The 13891-nt window shown below is 39.8% G+C and overlaps 1 protein-coding gene across 1 annotated transcript; it reads left to right on the top strand.

Annotated features, from left to right (window-relative positions):
• The first annotated feature begins 1169 nt into the window (after positions 1-1169).
• On the top strand, positions 1170-12312 carry BAG2 (BCL2-associated athanogene 2). The gene is made up of 3 exons (XM_008572181.1): positions 1170-1489; positions 9023-9132; positions 10486-12312. The coding sequence occupies exons 1-3, from the start codon at positions 1377-1379 to the stop codon at positions 10896-10898; spliced, it is 636 nt and encodes a 211-aa protein (XP_008570403.1). The 5' UTR covers positions 1170-1376; the 3' UTR covers positions 10899-12312.
• Positions 12313-13891: the final 1579 nt, after the last annotated feature.

Raw genomic sequence — 13891 nt, 5'->3', positions numbered from 1 at the left:
GGGGGGGGGGGGGGGGGGCGGGGAGAATGTACATATATTTGGAAGGTGAAATGGATGGGATTTACTAAAGGAAAGGATCTAAGATACAGGAGAAAAAGATGATTCTAAAGTCACTTGAGGGGTGGCTGGTTGGTTCACTTGGGAGAGTGCCAGGATCAAGGGGCCAGCTGCCAAAATAAAGTTACTTGATAACCTTTCAAACCATTTACAAAATGTGTTTGGATTTCAAGTTTGTGTCATGACATGACAAAATATGTTCAATGAAGTCAAATATCGCCTCGCCTCCTCCAATAGTTTATTAGTATGTAGAATGAGTTCAGAGGGAATTGGGATCCAGGCTTAAGGGCCCCATTTCTGTTCAAGTATTTAAATGGCTTTGATCTCTGATTGAAGGTTGTGATTAAGCTTTAAACTGCTATTATCTATCATTGTGCTGTACATTTCATCCTTGCAATACGAGGCACAGAGCTATCATGACGGGAGCAAAGCACGACTTTTTAAGTACACAAATCTTTACTCCCAGCCCTACTCCATCTTTTACTGACCTTTAAGATTTCTCACCCCGGGTGTGCTGCATCTTTTTATAAATAAGTTTGGGTGTGAAATGGCCTTAATACCAATTATTTCACTCAGATTCCCACAGATATAATTTTTTAGTAGGAAAAAACTCATTGAAAATCCCTTCATTAGAAAGGGTGGAAGTGAAGTAAATTCACCTTCCCTCCCACATTTAGCCAGACAGGGGAAGATGGGATCGCTTTTTCTTTTCTACTCTACAGTTTGAGTCGTCCAGGCTTTTGTTATTCTCATCTCAGGAAAGTGACCGGGAACAGGACGGGTCAGGCAATTACAAGCCCGCCTCGGACCTGTACGTACATCCTTCTGTCTCACCATATGGAAGGGCTCGATCGTTGTTCTTGCTTTGAATTATGGGTGCTGGGAGAAACTAAAGAAGCCATCGCGGAGCAGCGCACTCCCAGCGGTACTCCCCCGGAGGGGTGGGTCACTTTTAGGCCTCACGGGCCAGGGCTCGGGGTCTCCGCGCCGGTTTGGGGCTGTTGCAGGATCGGGGAGCAGAAGGGTCAGCCGAGCACGTTGGGTCCTCCCGTTTCTGCGTCCGTCCCTCCGGGTGTGTCTCGGAAGCATTTGCTCGTCAGGACCCGGGCCCGGCACTGCCGAGCCCCCGGGCGGCGTGCCTGCCCTTCTTTGGCCACGCGGCAGTGGCGGTGTCGGCGCGTCCCCCGGGCCGCCCCCACGGGCGTCAGAAGGAGGCGGGCGCCCCGCGCGGTGACGGCGACGCCTACGGCCCCCGGAGCGCTCCACTCGCCGCCGCGGGAGAGCCCGGTGCCCTCTCGCCGCCCCGCTCAGAGGCTCAGATGGCTCAGGCGAAGATCAACGCCAAGGCCAACGAGGGGCGCTTCTGCCGCTCCTCCTCCATGGCCGACCGCTCCAGCCGCCTGCTGGAGAGCCTGGACCAGCTGGAGCTCAGGTGAGCTGCCGCGCGCGGGGCCCGGCCCGGGGGACGCGCCCGGGGCAGGCTGCGACCAGAGAAGTTTCATGTGCAGATGGCTGTGGGTGGAGACGGTGCCGTTGTGTTTGCTGCTTGGTGGATTTTCCTCCCCTTGCCCGGGAGAAAACGCATTCGATTTAAGCGAAACCTGTGAGCGCGTTATTGGTGGCCACATTCTCATTAACATGCCTGGGCGTTTGGGAGCGGAGGAAAATCATAGAAGATAAAAGTTACAGTGACATTACTTGAAATTAAGGACTGTGCACTCCAGGCCTACAGAACTTCTAGAACCTTCTGTGTTTAACTTACTCTTTTCCCGTTATGCATTTTTAAGAGAGGTGGTTTACAGTGGTCCCCGATGTGCAATAAATTTCCTTGCTCCAAAACACTTAAGAGCAAACAGGAAAACAACAACAACAAACCAACCCAGAATCCATCTGAAAGCAAAGATCAGAGAGGAGTGGGACCAGTGAGGGGCTGTGGGGTGAACGGTAGCTGGGGACTTGGTGGAATAAAGACATTGCAGCTTCCATTTCCTCCTAACCCCGCTGCTGTATTAGTCTCAATATTATGCACCTCCTTACGTAGAAGGTACTGCTGACCCCTTCTTGAAAGTGCTAGTCACTAGCCTAAAAGCATGAAAGGATAGTCAGTTTTTCCCTTTTACCTGATTAACTAATTTTATTTAAGTAATTAATACAGTAGTAGGTTTGTATAGAATTTCTAAATTTAATATTTAAAAATTTTGGAAATGCTTTTTTCCTTTAACAGTGTATGAAAACTTTTATGTGTTTTCTGTAAAAGTTTGTCCCTAAAGTTACTGTGTAAATTTTGTTTGTGTGCAGGTGTAGTTAAATGAAAATCTTAGTAAGGCACACACAATCCCCTGAAACTGTACACGGGATCTTGTTCCATAGCTTTTGCCAGGTTCTGGATGAGCAAAGGAGTGTGTGAGCCAAAAAGTTTAAGAAGCTATGCATGTGTGTCTTTATCTCCCTCTGTTAATATACCAACACATAAAGCAGTGTTTGTTTGCCAAGAAAATACATTAATAACCGCAGTATCTTTTAGCAAATAAGGCATTTATTATTATTACTACTGGGAGAAAAGAACCAGAAAGTGAGAAATGCTCCACCCCCAACAATTTGATGGATGACAACAGATAGAGAAACCTGATCCCTAAACCAGGTTCTGGAATTCTGCTCAGAATGAGACATATGGAAGACAGAAGTAATGCTTCCTCATGGATTTTTACAAAACCAGCAAACTGTTCAACTCCCAGAGAAAGTGGAGCAGAACTAGAGATCAGTGACCTCAGCTACTTATAGTCCCGCTGAGGAATATATCTTTTACGTGGCAGCATAACAGGTAACTCAGACATCTCTCCAGGTCTATAGAACTTTGAGGGCATGTTCTCAACCATTTCAGCCTCTCTTCTGTAGTCAGCAAGAGAAGATTTTTCCTTAAAGGAATGAGGACGTTACCGTTCCTTCCTTCAAGCTGAGTCATTGTCCTCAAACTCGAATTAATGCCTCACACGTGGTAGGTACAAAAGCACTCAAGTGCTCCTCTAAAAGAAAAGTTGGTTTTAAGTATTATTAATGCTTGATTAATGTAAAATGGGTTCTGATTACTGCACATAAGTGATTAAATTACACCTTGTTTAATTACTATGAGCTGAGGAAGAAAGTCTGATAAATATGTGTAATTGTTCATTTCAAGGACTTCTCTAGTAATTCTAGACTTTTGTAAGCTTTGTTTCTTCCTTTTAAAAAAGTAATATGGTACTAACTAAAAACTATGAAAATGTTTCAGAAGGTGAATAAAAATAGAAAAAAATGCTAATGCTGATCCTATTTAAGGTTTTTTTGAAACCACATGGGCAGTGTCACAGAGCACTACGCTATTGACAACTAGAAGCATGCCTAGGAGATCAACTTTTAAAAGAAAACATGAAATTCGTATGTAATTTTGCTATAGTAGTTAGATTTCATATTAAGGATGACTACTAAAGTAGTATACTGGGTGGTGTAAAATGTTCCAGTTTGTACTTGGAAGCGTGCGTGTGTGTGTGTACTGTTCCCCAGTCACACTGGTTCTGTCGATTGTGGAAGCAACTTCTTCCGTCTGAAACTGAAATCAGGATTTTATACCAAATGCTTTATTACCTGGGAATGAGCTGGCCCGCATGATGTTTAAAATGCCTTAAACTTTTTGGAAATGTTCTACAAACTGTTAAAAAGAATTTCCATTTGTTTCTAATGCTTTATCATTACACTAGCATTTCTTTTTTCACTGCATTTCATCTCCTTTATTACTTCCTCTAAACAGGTGATTCCTTTCTCTCCCAGTTTTCATAACCAATTCTAAATGGAGTCTGAATTTTTTGTCATTTGCTCAAGACATTTTGCTTATTATTGTTCCTTTTCAAGATACTGTAGTTTATAAATATGCATGCTAACATTTATTCATTTAATGAGCATTGACTATATGCCAGGCCTCATGTCTTTGTGGAAGTCACTATTATCTCCATTCTACGGATGGGAAAGTGAGGCTAAGAAACTTAAATGACTCGTCCAAGGTCACATGACTAGAGGGTAGCAGACTCCAAGTTTGAACACCTGGCTCTCCAGATAAAAATTCAATTTAAAGTGGCCTTTAATTCAGTAAAAAGAGAGAATGGGTTTTGAAGACTGGCAGAGAGGACAATGGTAGGACTGTGAGACTGGCTGTTAACACATTTCCCCAAACTGATCACATAGTGGCTCCTTCCCCCATCCTGTCAGCCCTTTGCTGTGGTTCAACCTGCAGCCAGGAAATGAAGGATTGGGGCAGGGGTGATATGGATCACTCATCGGCTTAAATTTTCTTGTTAGGGTGTGTCGATGTTCCAGGAGTCACAGAACAAGATGGAATCACAGTTAATATTGTGGAACAGCCTGTAATTGAAAGGAGCACTTTTCATGTACATGGTCATCTGAAACTTACAAAACCCTTTGAGGTAGGAGGAGGGCACATATTATCTCTCTCAGATATGAGGCAGTTGAGGTCCAGAGGGACTAAGTGGCTTTCCCAAGGCCATACTACTGATGAGTAGCTCTTAACAATAAAAAACACCAGTTCCTGCTTTTATGCAGTGTCTTGATAGTGAATGTAATTTAATATTTTGGTGATGATTAGGAAAACTCTTCAAAATTTTATATTGCCTAAAATATTGTGATCATAGTAGCATTCTTTTGATACAGGAGTATTGAATAAGAGACAGGACTATGATCTTAAGAACCTGTTCTGAAATTATTTCTTTCAAATAAATCCATGATATGAGCATTTGCCATTCTCCTTCCAAAAAGGATAAATGAAAGCACAAATTCTTGTTATTAATCAGCCTGCGCTCATAATGGTAAGTATATAATAACTACTATGAAGCTAATGTACGCCAGCATCAGTTCTAGGCACATTATACATATTAACTCATATACACATATATACATATAATTTTTTTAATCAGTGCTGTCAGTTGCTATGTTCAACTCTTTATCTGTTTTACTTCATTCACTCACAACCACCATCTCATTATCTCTGTTCCATAGGTGAGGAAATTGAGCTAAGAGAATAATTACTTAAGGTCACATAGTAAGTGGCAGCACCGGTACAGTGACCATTGCATAGTCTATTAGCTGACATATCAATAGTAACCACAGTCTTGGTGAAATTGCTGTTGTATCTCTCCTAAGTCTCCCAACAATTTGTCCTCGTGACACTCAGGCTACAGAGATTCGTAAGGTGCCTAAGACTTGGGACTAGCTGAGGATGCGTGTATTTTAGTTTTGTCCTCATATGAATATTCTGACTAAAATTTCTTTTTGTCAAAGCCTGCTTAGTTGTGATTTCATGCAGAGTTTTCCAGGAGCACAGCCCAGGCCATCCTTGATGTGAGGATAAGTTCTTTCCCAATTTGGACATGTAGCTGCTTCCAGGATCTGTTAGTAAAAACAGAACTGCCCCTCTCCGCCAAGAGAAGTGTTGTCAGATGAGATATTGAGAAACATGAAGGATAAAGCTAGATGGTCCAACATTTGTCTAACCAGTGTTCCAGAAGCAAATAATAGAATCGGAGACAGGGAATATTCAAAGATAGCTAAGAGCTTTCTAGAACTAATGGCAAAGTTGTAGATAAAAGATTTACATATGAGTTGAATTTAAGGACAGCAATAGCTGGTAAATAATACAAATATTACCTAAATAAACTAAGTAGAGATCTTAGGTTCAGCTTTTTAAAAGAAAAAATTAAAAATATATTGTACTCTGTACACAAAATAGATGTTCAATGCCAAAGTCGGTATTAATTGCCTTAAGGGAGAGAAAGAGGGAAGTTGTTAAGGAAATGGTTTCTGCCAAAGGAATTGGGTTTTGAAAAAGCATCACTGAGTAGACAAGGGTCAGGGAGTAACAGTGTTTCAGGAAGAGGAAATAGCAAATGAAAGGCCCATGATGCCAAAAAAAAAAAAAAAAAAACCTTGAGTCTACATTCTGAAGAATAACATTTTACCTTTGCTAGGAAATGAAAAAGAAATATATAAAAATGTATAGAAGAAGTTTTATCAAAGATGAAATCTGTTTTTCACAGGGATGATGCCGTGACAATTTCTAGGACATATAAAGAAGCCTGTGCATGTGTGTTTGGGGACGGGAGAGAAATATATAAAAATGTATAGAAGAAGTTTTATCAAAGATGAAATCTGTTTTTCACAGGGACGATGCCGTGACAATTTCTAGGACATATAAAGAAGCCTGTGCATGTGTGTTTGGGGACGGGAGGGGGAGAGACACCCACACAGAACTTCAAAGTTCCATCTAATTTCATTTGATCTCATTTAATGACAAAATATCTTCCTTATATTTATTTATAAAGATTATATTTTTTTCTAGAATGTCTCCTTTTAATTCATTTTGTTAACAAATCCATGAACTTAACTATTGTAACTTAATGTTGTAAACAAAACCTTCCTTTTCAGAATAGTACTTAATTCTCTATCATCTTACATTTGAAAAATTAATCTCTTCAGCATCTTCTCATTTACCGATCACATGTTTCATCTGTGTCATTTATCTAAATATTGGAGTCATGGTTTGTGTTTTTAGCATAAATATTTCATATTACTGCCAGCTCAATCTCTTTCATATGTATCGGGTCCTATTTTATTTGAGAGTTTGCTAATGTAAAATGTTTAAGTAAATAATGAATGGTGCTGGATGAGGGCCTGGTACTGCATTATTACTACTTTAGACAATATTATATTTGATTTTATTTTCCAGCCAAATTAGTCACATAAGATTTTTACTGGTTCTTTGCTTTTACTGGCTTGTGTAAACACAAAATTCAACATATAAAGCCACCCTGTGATTTTACAGCCTATCAGTGCTATTTTGGGGTAGAACAGGTGGGGGACGGAAGGGGAAAAGGCTTATGTGTGGTTGGAGAGAGATGGGTTGATCCTTTTATGGAACTGACACGATAAAACACTGATGAGGTTGTTCCTTCTTTGCCCACCTAAAGCAGCAATCAGGATCAGATTGTCCATGATCTTGTATTTTTAGTACTATCCAAATACTGGGGATAGGTCTGTCAATATTTCATTTTGAAAAAGTTGGCAACTTAGTTACCGTAATCTAAAACAAGAAAGAACCCTAGAAATACAGCATTTTAAATATAGAAGATATTTTCTTCCCTTGCTTTCCTGATTCTGCACCCTAGTTTTTTAGTGACTGGGTGTGTTCATGTTTATGTGTAGTGAGTATGTGTGTGCGAGGTGGGGAAAATAGTGCTTCTATAGTTTGATCAGGGCTTTATACCAAAAAACTACAGAGGCTTTCCCTTTAAATTTGGAAAAAGACAAAGATTCCCCCATCACTGCCACTGTTTAATACACTACCAGAGGACCTTAAAGAAAGAAAATAAAAAGTAATAGGATTAGAAAGAAAGACATTAGAAACTATCATTGGTTGCAGGTAACATGATCATCAACCTAGAAGAACCAATAAAATCAACAGACTGAACATTAAAATGAGTAAGTGTTAGTCAAGGTTGCCAGTTACAAGATGAACCTACAAAACCAGCACTTTTCAAACCAGCAGTAATAAACTAGAAAATGTAATTAAAATTATTCATAACAGCAACACTCAAGAGTCCACAATACTGAAGAGTATAGAAGATCTGAATAAATGAAGAGACATATACATACCCTTGAATGAATGACAATTATTATAAAGATGTCAAATTTCCCCCAGTTTTTTGAGAAACCCAGTAAACTTACTCTAGAGTTTATATGGAGGAATAAAGATCCATAAATAGCTAAGTTATCTTTAAGGAAGATTGAGGCGGCTCGCTCTTCCAAATGTTAAGGCATACTGCAGGACTGGTGCTATAAAAAAATGGATATTGGTGTAAGTATCTTATGACCTAGGGATGGGGAAGACCCTTAAACAAAACTTCAAAGCATAAACAATAAGGCACAACAAATAGGATGAATTTGATTTCATCAAAATAAGGGTCTCTTGATTCAGTGAAGGACATCCCAGCAAAGTTCATATGTGATAGGATGAGAAATGGTTGCAAATCAGCAAGAGGACAGTAATTCCTGTTTAAACAAAGAACAAAATAGGAAAAGTCTATGAACAGGCTACCAGGAGTTGTCCAAAATTATTAGTACTGAAAGAAATACAAATTAAATACTGACATATCACGACTGGCAACAAACAGAAAGTTGGTATTGGTAGAAATGGGGGGGTACAAGGACTCCTGTGCCTTGCTGTTGGAAGTGGGGTGGTACAGCCATTCTGGAGAACAATCGTAGTACTAAGTCAAATTCAGGATACACCTACCTTGCGTCTCAGCGGTTCTGCCCTGGAATGTATCCTAACCCAGGGACACAGATTTATTGAAGCATTATTTGTAGTAATGAGAAGTTGGTGGACAACCTGAATGTCCATCTCTGGGAGAGTGGAGAGGTAAAATCAGGTGGGTATGTGCATGAAGTAATGCAGCAATTAGAAACTACTGATTAGAGATACACATAGGAACCTGGATAGTTCTTACTAAATAATGCTGGATGAAAAAAAGAAACAGAGTGAGATATAAATTTAAAATACATAAATAACCAAACAATACGGATTTTGTAAGAACAAAGACAAATAGATAAACACTAAATAGAACAACTACCTTAAGAGCAGAGAGGAAAATGGGAGTGAGGCAAGGTGGATAAAAAAATAGAAACATGAAAGAAATTTTTAAAAGGAATAAAGAATTTTTGAAAAGTGTTCCTAATGATCTTTTTTTTTTTTTTGGCAGCTGGTCAGCACAGGGATCGAACCCTGGACCTTGGTGTTATCAGCACCACGGTGTAAACGGCCAGCCCCCTGAATGATCTTTAAATTTGAGTTGGATTGAATGAGAGAGAAAATTAATAGGAATAACAGCCTATATAATAACTTTTGTTTTCTCTATTTCTGTAGGGTTGAAGCTTTGAGAGAAGCAGCAACTGCTGTTGAGCAAGAGAAGGAAATCCTCCTGGAAATGATCCACAGCATCCAAAACAGCCAGGACATGAGGCAGATCAGTGACGGTGAGAATCATTTCCACAGAAGGGGGCTTGTCTCTTACACTTCTTTAAGGGGTTTATCAGTGTGGGTCAATTTTTGCCTGACTTTTGGTATGCATACACCAGCCTTCAGCATTTAATGTGAGCTTCAGAGAGCAGGCTGCAGCTGTCAGTTTATTACACCAGCCATGTTCCCAGAGACTATTCTGCCAACGTGCTCCCTTCCCCCAGACCACGGCTGGGAGTGCTAAAAGCCTGCAAGCTGCAGAAGAGCTGGCCCCATGCAATAAGGCTGGTTCACACTTCTGACTTCAGTTCTTTACGAAGTACTGGACCGCAGCACATTTAAAAGCAGAGGAAACAAGTGAGAGAGTGGAAGCAGATAAGTAAAGACAGAAGGAGATGAATCGAAGTATACCTTAAAGAGAGGAGGGAGAAAATGCAGAGAAAATGAGGTAAATTAAGACCAAAAACTCTGTTAGTGTTGTAAAAATGTGCTGTCAGTTTCACATGAAGAGCACGACTGCCCATAGAAGGATGGGTCACTTGTGATTTTCTTTCATTGGCACCGGACTTCCTAATTTGGCTCCTTTGGTGCTCCACGAGACACGCTAGTGGGTCAGGTAGCTGGTGAGAATACGCAGTCTAACACCACACCAAAACTGTTACACAGCCGTAGTGGGTCATAATCTAATCTGTTTCTTCACCATCCCGGCCAAAGAGCAGTGATTAGGAAGGAAGTTATGGAACAGGACAAGCAGGAGATTGCTGACTTTTTCATAGAAATAATGCAGTGTTGACAGAACTTCTGTTACCATCATTGCCTCCTTGTGCTGGCTGAGACTTAGACCATTGGCCTGCTTAAATCTGTCTGGAGGGGATGAAGTCAGCGCCTACTTTTAAGGCCAGCTTATCTTCCACTATCATGGCTACATTTTCTCAGCCAAAATTTGGGGCAGTGTACTCTGATAAACATGCACGTCCTTATGGAAAGATCTGGGACATCTGATCTCCATAGCTCTCCCCAGCACAAACCCTAGTTATGCTTACTGCTCACTCTCTGTGTTAAGACTTGATCTCCATCACAGTTACAAATGCATACCTGCCCAAACTTGTACACACAATGCTAACTTGAGAGATCATCTGGTATCCCATGTATAAAGATTTTTCAGGGAAAGGTATTCTATAACTTCACTCTGTAATCTAATATACTTCATCAGTTAATCATATATGCTATAGTTTTAGCTTTTACCTTTAAAAAATTTCATAGTAGAAGTGCTTACAGAAAATAAATTTAGCCATAAATGAATGCCTTAGTGTTCTTTACATAGATAAGTTTATGTCTTATATTGATACTTCAAAACTTTTTATGTTTAGGAGAAAGAGAAGAATTAAATCTGACTGCAAACCGTTTAATGGGACGAACTCTCACCGTTGAAGTTTCAGTAGAAACGATTAGAAACCCCCAGCAGCAAGAATCCCTAAAGCATGCCACGAGGATAATTGATGATGTGGTCAATAAGTTTCTGGATGATTTGGGAAATGCTAAGAGTCATTTAATGTCTCTCTATAGTGCATGTTCGTCTGAGTTGCCACCTGGGCCAGTTGATCAGAAGTTTCAGTCCATAGTAATTGGTTGTGCTCTTGAAGATCAAAAGAAAATTAAGAGAAGATTAGAGACTCTGCTTAGAAATATTGAAAACTCTGACAAGGCTATCAAGCTATTAGAGCATTCTAAAGGAGCCAGTTCTAAAACTCTGCAACAAAATGCTGAAAGCACATTTAATTAGTCTTCAAACCTAAGAGCACTTACAAATAATGGTGTAAAAATTATAAAATACTATTTTAAATAACTAGTTCTTTATGTTAGGCATAACCACTTATTTGATAACAGTTTCAGATGAGGAAAATATTCATGTTGTCAGTTTTATGAATAACAAAACTAGAAATATTTTAATTACTAGATTGAATTCTTGTCATGTACTAGGATCTAGCACATTATATATATATATTTTACTACTCTGTGGATGAATACATAGTATGTGGGGAAAAGTATAAGTGCTCAGCTAGGGGCAAAAGCATCAGTGCTCTTTCCTGGGCTTTCTCTGGCGTGGAAACACATGGGCAACTGGGGCATTTAGTTGACTAGAAATTCTTTAATCTTAAGCAGCACACACTACACACATAGTGTTGACAAAGCACTGTGCTTAGCGAGGTAAGAGAATCACAAAACAAGAACCTTTCCTGATGTCCTCTCATTTAGCAATTTTTTAGGCACCTGGATCAAATGATTTTGAACTTAAAGATTTATGCATCTCATAATATGAATGTATTTTTAAATACATGAAAACATGACATAAAATGTGAGAAAATCACCTACAATTTTACCACTGCGAATGATTGTATATCCACTTCATCTTTTCTCAAATGCACCATTTCTCTAAAATTTTAATGTTGTAACTTGCCTTTTGTTTTTTAAAGGTAAACACTGCCATAAAAAGTCTGCTTAACTTTCAACTTAAAAAGCTCTATTTTGTGTAGTTGTACCATAACTTACTTATCCATTCCTCTTTTACTGGACACAAGCTGTTTCCAACTTGTTGCTATTACTGCAATATATTTATGTACATCGAGCTTTTCCTTTCTTTTGTTTTTGATTTTCTTTGTATATATTACCAGGTCAAAGGGTATAGACATTTTCATGGTCTGTCACATCAATTTACGCTGTCTTCAGTAATTACAATGTAGCTATTCCACTGAAATCTTTCCAGCATTGAGCATCACATCTTCTCTAACATTAGATATAAAACACCTTAATTTAGTTTGCATTTTGTTTACTAACAAGGTGGGTTTTTTTCTTTTTCTTTTTGGTGGCTGGCCTGTATGGGGATCCAAACCCTTTGACCTTGGTGTTATGACACAGTGCTCTAACCAAGTGAGCCAACTGGCCAGCCCTGTTTACTAACTAGGTTGACCAATGTATTGATTCTTCATCTATGATAAATGAAGCAACTATAGAACAATTATTTGCTCAAAGAAACTAGTGCTATGGATATACAAAACCCTCGACCACTTCTTCAAATACTGCTTTGAAATGAATACATCAAACCATTTATATGTACATCTCTCAATGCAAACAATTTTGAGCTTCATTTTCTGTACAAAAATGCCAAGTCTCTATAAAAAGTGATTACAATCTGATGACATTCATGGTTGCTTCCTTTGCCAGCCCCAACTCTGCCTCCTTTAAATCTTTCCATTTCATGGAAAACATTAATTCTATTTATGGCAAAGCCTCTTGGTTTGTCAGCAGACTGATTTGCTTCATCAGGCTCACTGTCAGATCAAGGTTTTTTCATGCTCATTTCTTTACCAGCTTTTTGAAAATTGACAAATGGTCATTTAAGTTCTCCTCTGGTTCTCATGTATTATCAGCATCTTTAAATTCCTTCCACTCTGGGATATACTCTCCCAATCCCTCCACTCCCCTACTTCCCATTCATTCCATTTTAATCTAGGATTTTTTCTACCACAAATTATTCTGGCTCTGCCTCCTTGATCTTTGTATTCTTTGCATCGTTTCCCATTTTTTGCAGTGGAGTTTTATTGGAGGCCATTCATTTATCACAGACTTAAAGAGCTGTGATCCACCATCTCCAACCTGCTTGGGGTCTCTGGTCTGCAGCAACTTCAGCCCTCTGTACCTCCAGCTTAAGGCACATATAAGGAGGTGAGGACCTCAATGTATTGATTCTTAACATGTATTTTTACTTATAAGAATGGAAGTATAATTTATTTTCAAACCATGAAACTCCCAAGAGTCACATCTTTACTATGATTTAAACTATCATCTTTTAAAATAGAGTTAGATAATAACTGCATTTAGCGTGTATATTTTGCCCTATCCCAATTCTGTACCATTCCTAGAAAGTAACATACAATTTTAGGATAACCCTTCTGCCATCCCTTGTTAATAGTGCTTCCCAATAGTGTTCCCCTCCCTACACTGGCTGTTCCCCTTGAAGCCTGCTTTCTGCCTTCACATCTTTAAGGACAGGCTCCCTGAAATGTGATAACTAGTACCACCTGCAGAGGAGTTGACAGAAGAGGATTCATCAGCTGAGTACAAAGTGGAAATCCTACCCAGTTAAAAGTGTGACAAATACAGAATGGACCCTTGTGGTATTTTAATTAGGGACCCCTAACATAAAAATTTAAAAAAAACCCAAAAACTCTAATGCTCTCCGAGGGGTGGGAAGAGGAACACTAATGGTCAAAAGTGTGAACTGGGGCCTCCGTGCTGCTTCCCTCCCAGCACTGTGCGGCATCCTCAGGAGGTGCCATTCACATCGCAGTCTGTGTGAATGCTGTCCTCTTTTCCATTCTATAAAACATTACAGGTTAAGTATTTCTATTTATTGAAAATCCGAAACACCCCGAAATCCAAAAGTTTTTTTTTTTTTTTGTCTTTTTTTTTTACTGACCGGTAACGGGATCGCGCCCGTACCGGGGACTGGCAGCGGGATCGCAACCCTCGGTGTTGCGCCCGCACCACGCTCAGCCAGTGAGCAGGAACCGGTCTCCACATGGGATCCGAACCCTCGGTGGGAGCGCCGCCGCACTCCCAAGCAGCGCACTCTCCAGTGCGCCACGGGGCCGGCCCGAAAACTTTTTGAGTGTCCAAATGACATTCTGAATTAGGGATGCTCACCTGGTATGTATTCTCCAAATATTCCAAAACTTTTTAAAAAAACAACCCAAATCGGAAACAGCTCTGGTCCCA

This window comes from Galeopterus variegatus, unplaced genomic scaffold (genome assembly GCF_000696425.1).
Source record: "Galeopterus variegatus unplaced genomic scaffold, G_variegatus-3.0.2 Scaffold763, whole genome shotgun sequence".
In the NCBI taxonomy this organism is placed as follows: domain Eukaryota; kingdom Metazoa; phylum Chordata; class Mammalia; order Dermoptera; family Cynocephalidae; genus Galeopterus; species Galeopterus variegatus.
The sequence above is the reverse complement of the archived record's forward strand: the minus strand, read 5'-3'. Positions and strand labels throughout refer to the sequence as shown.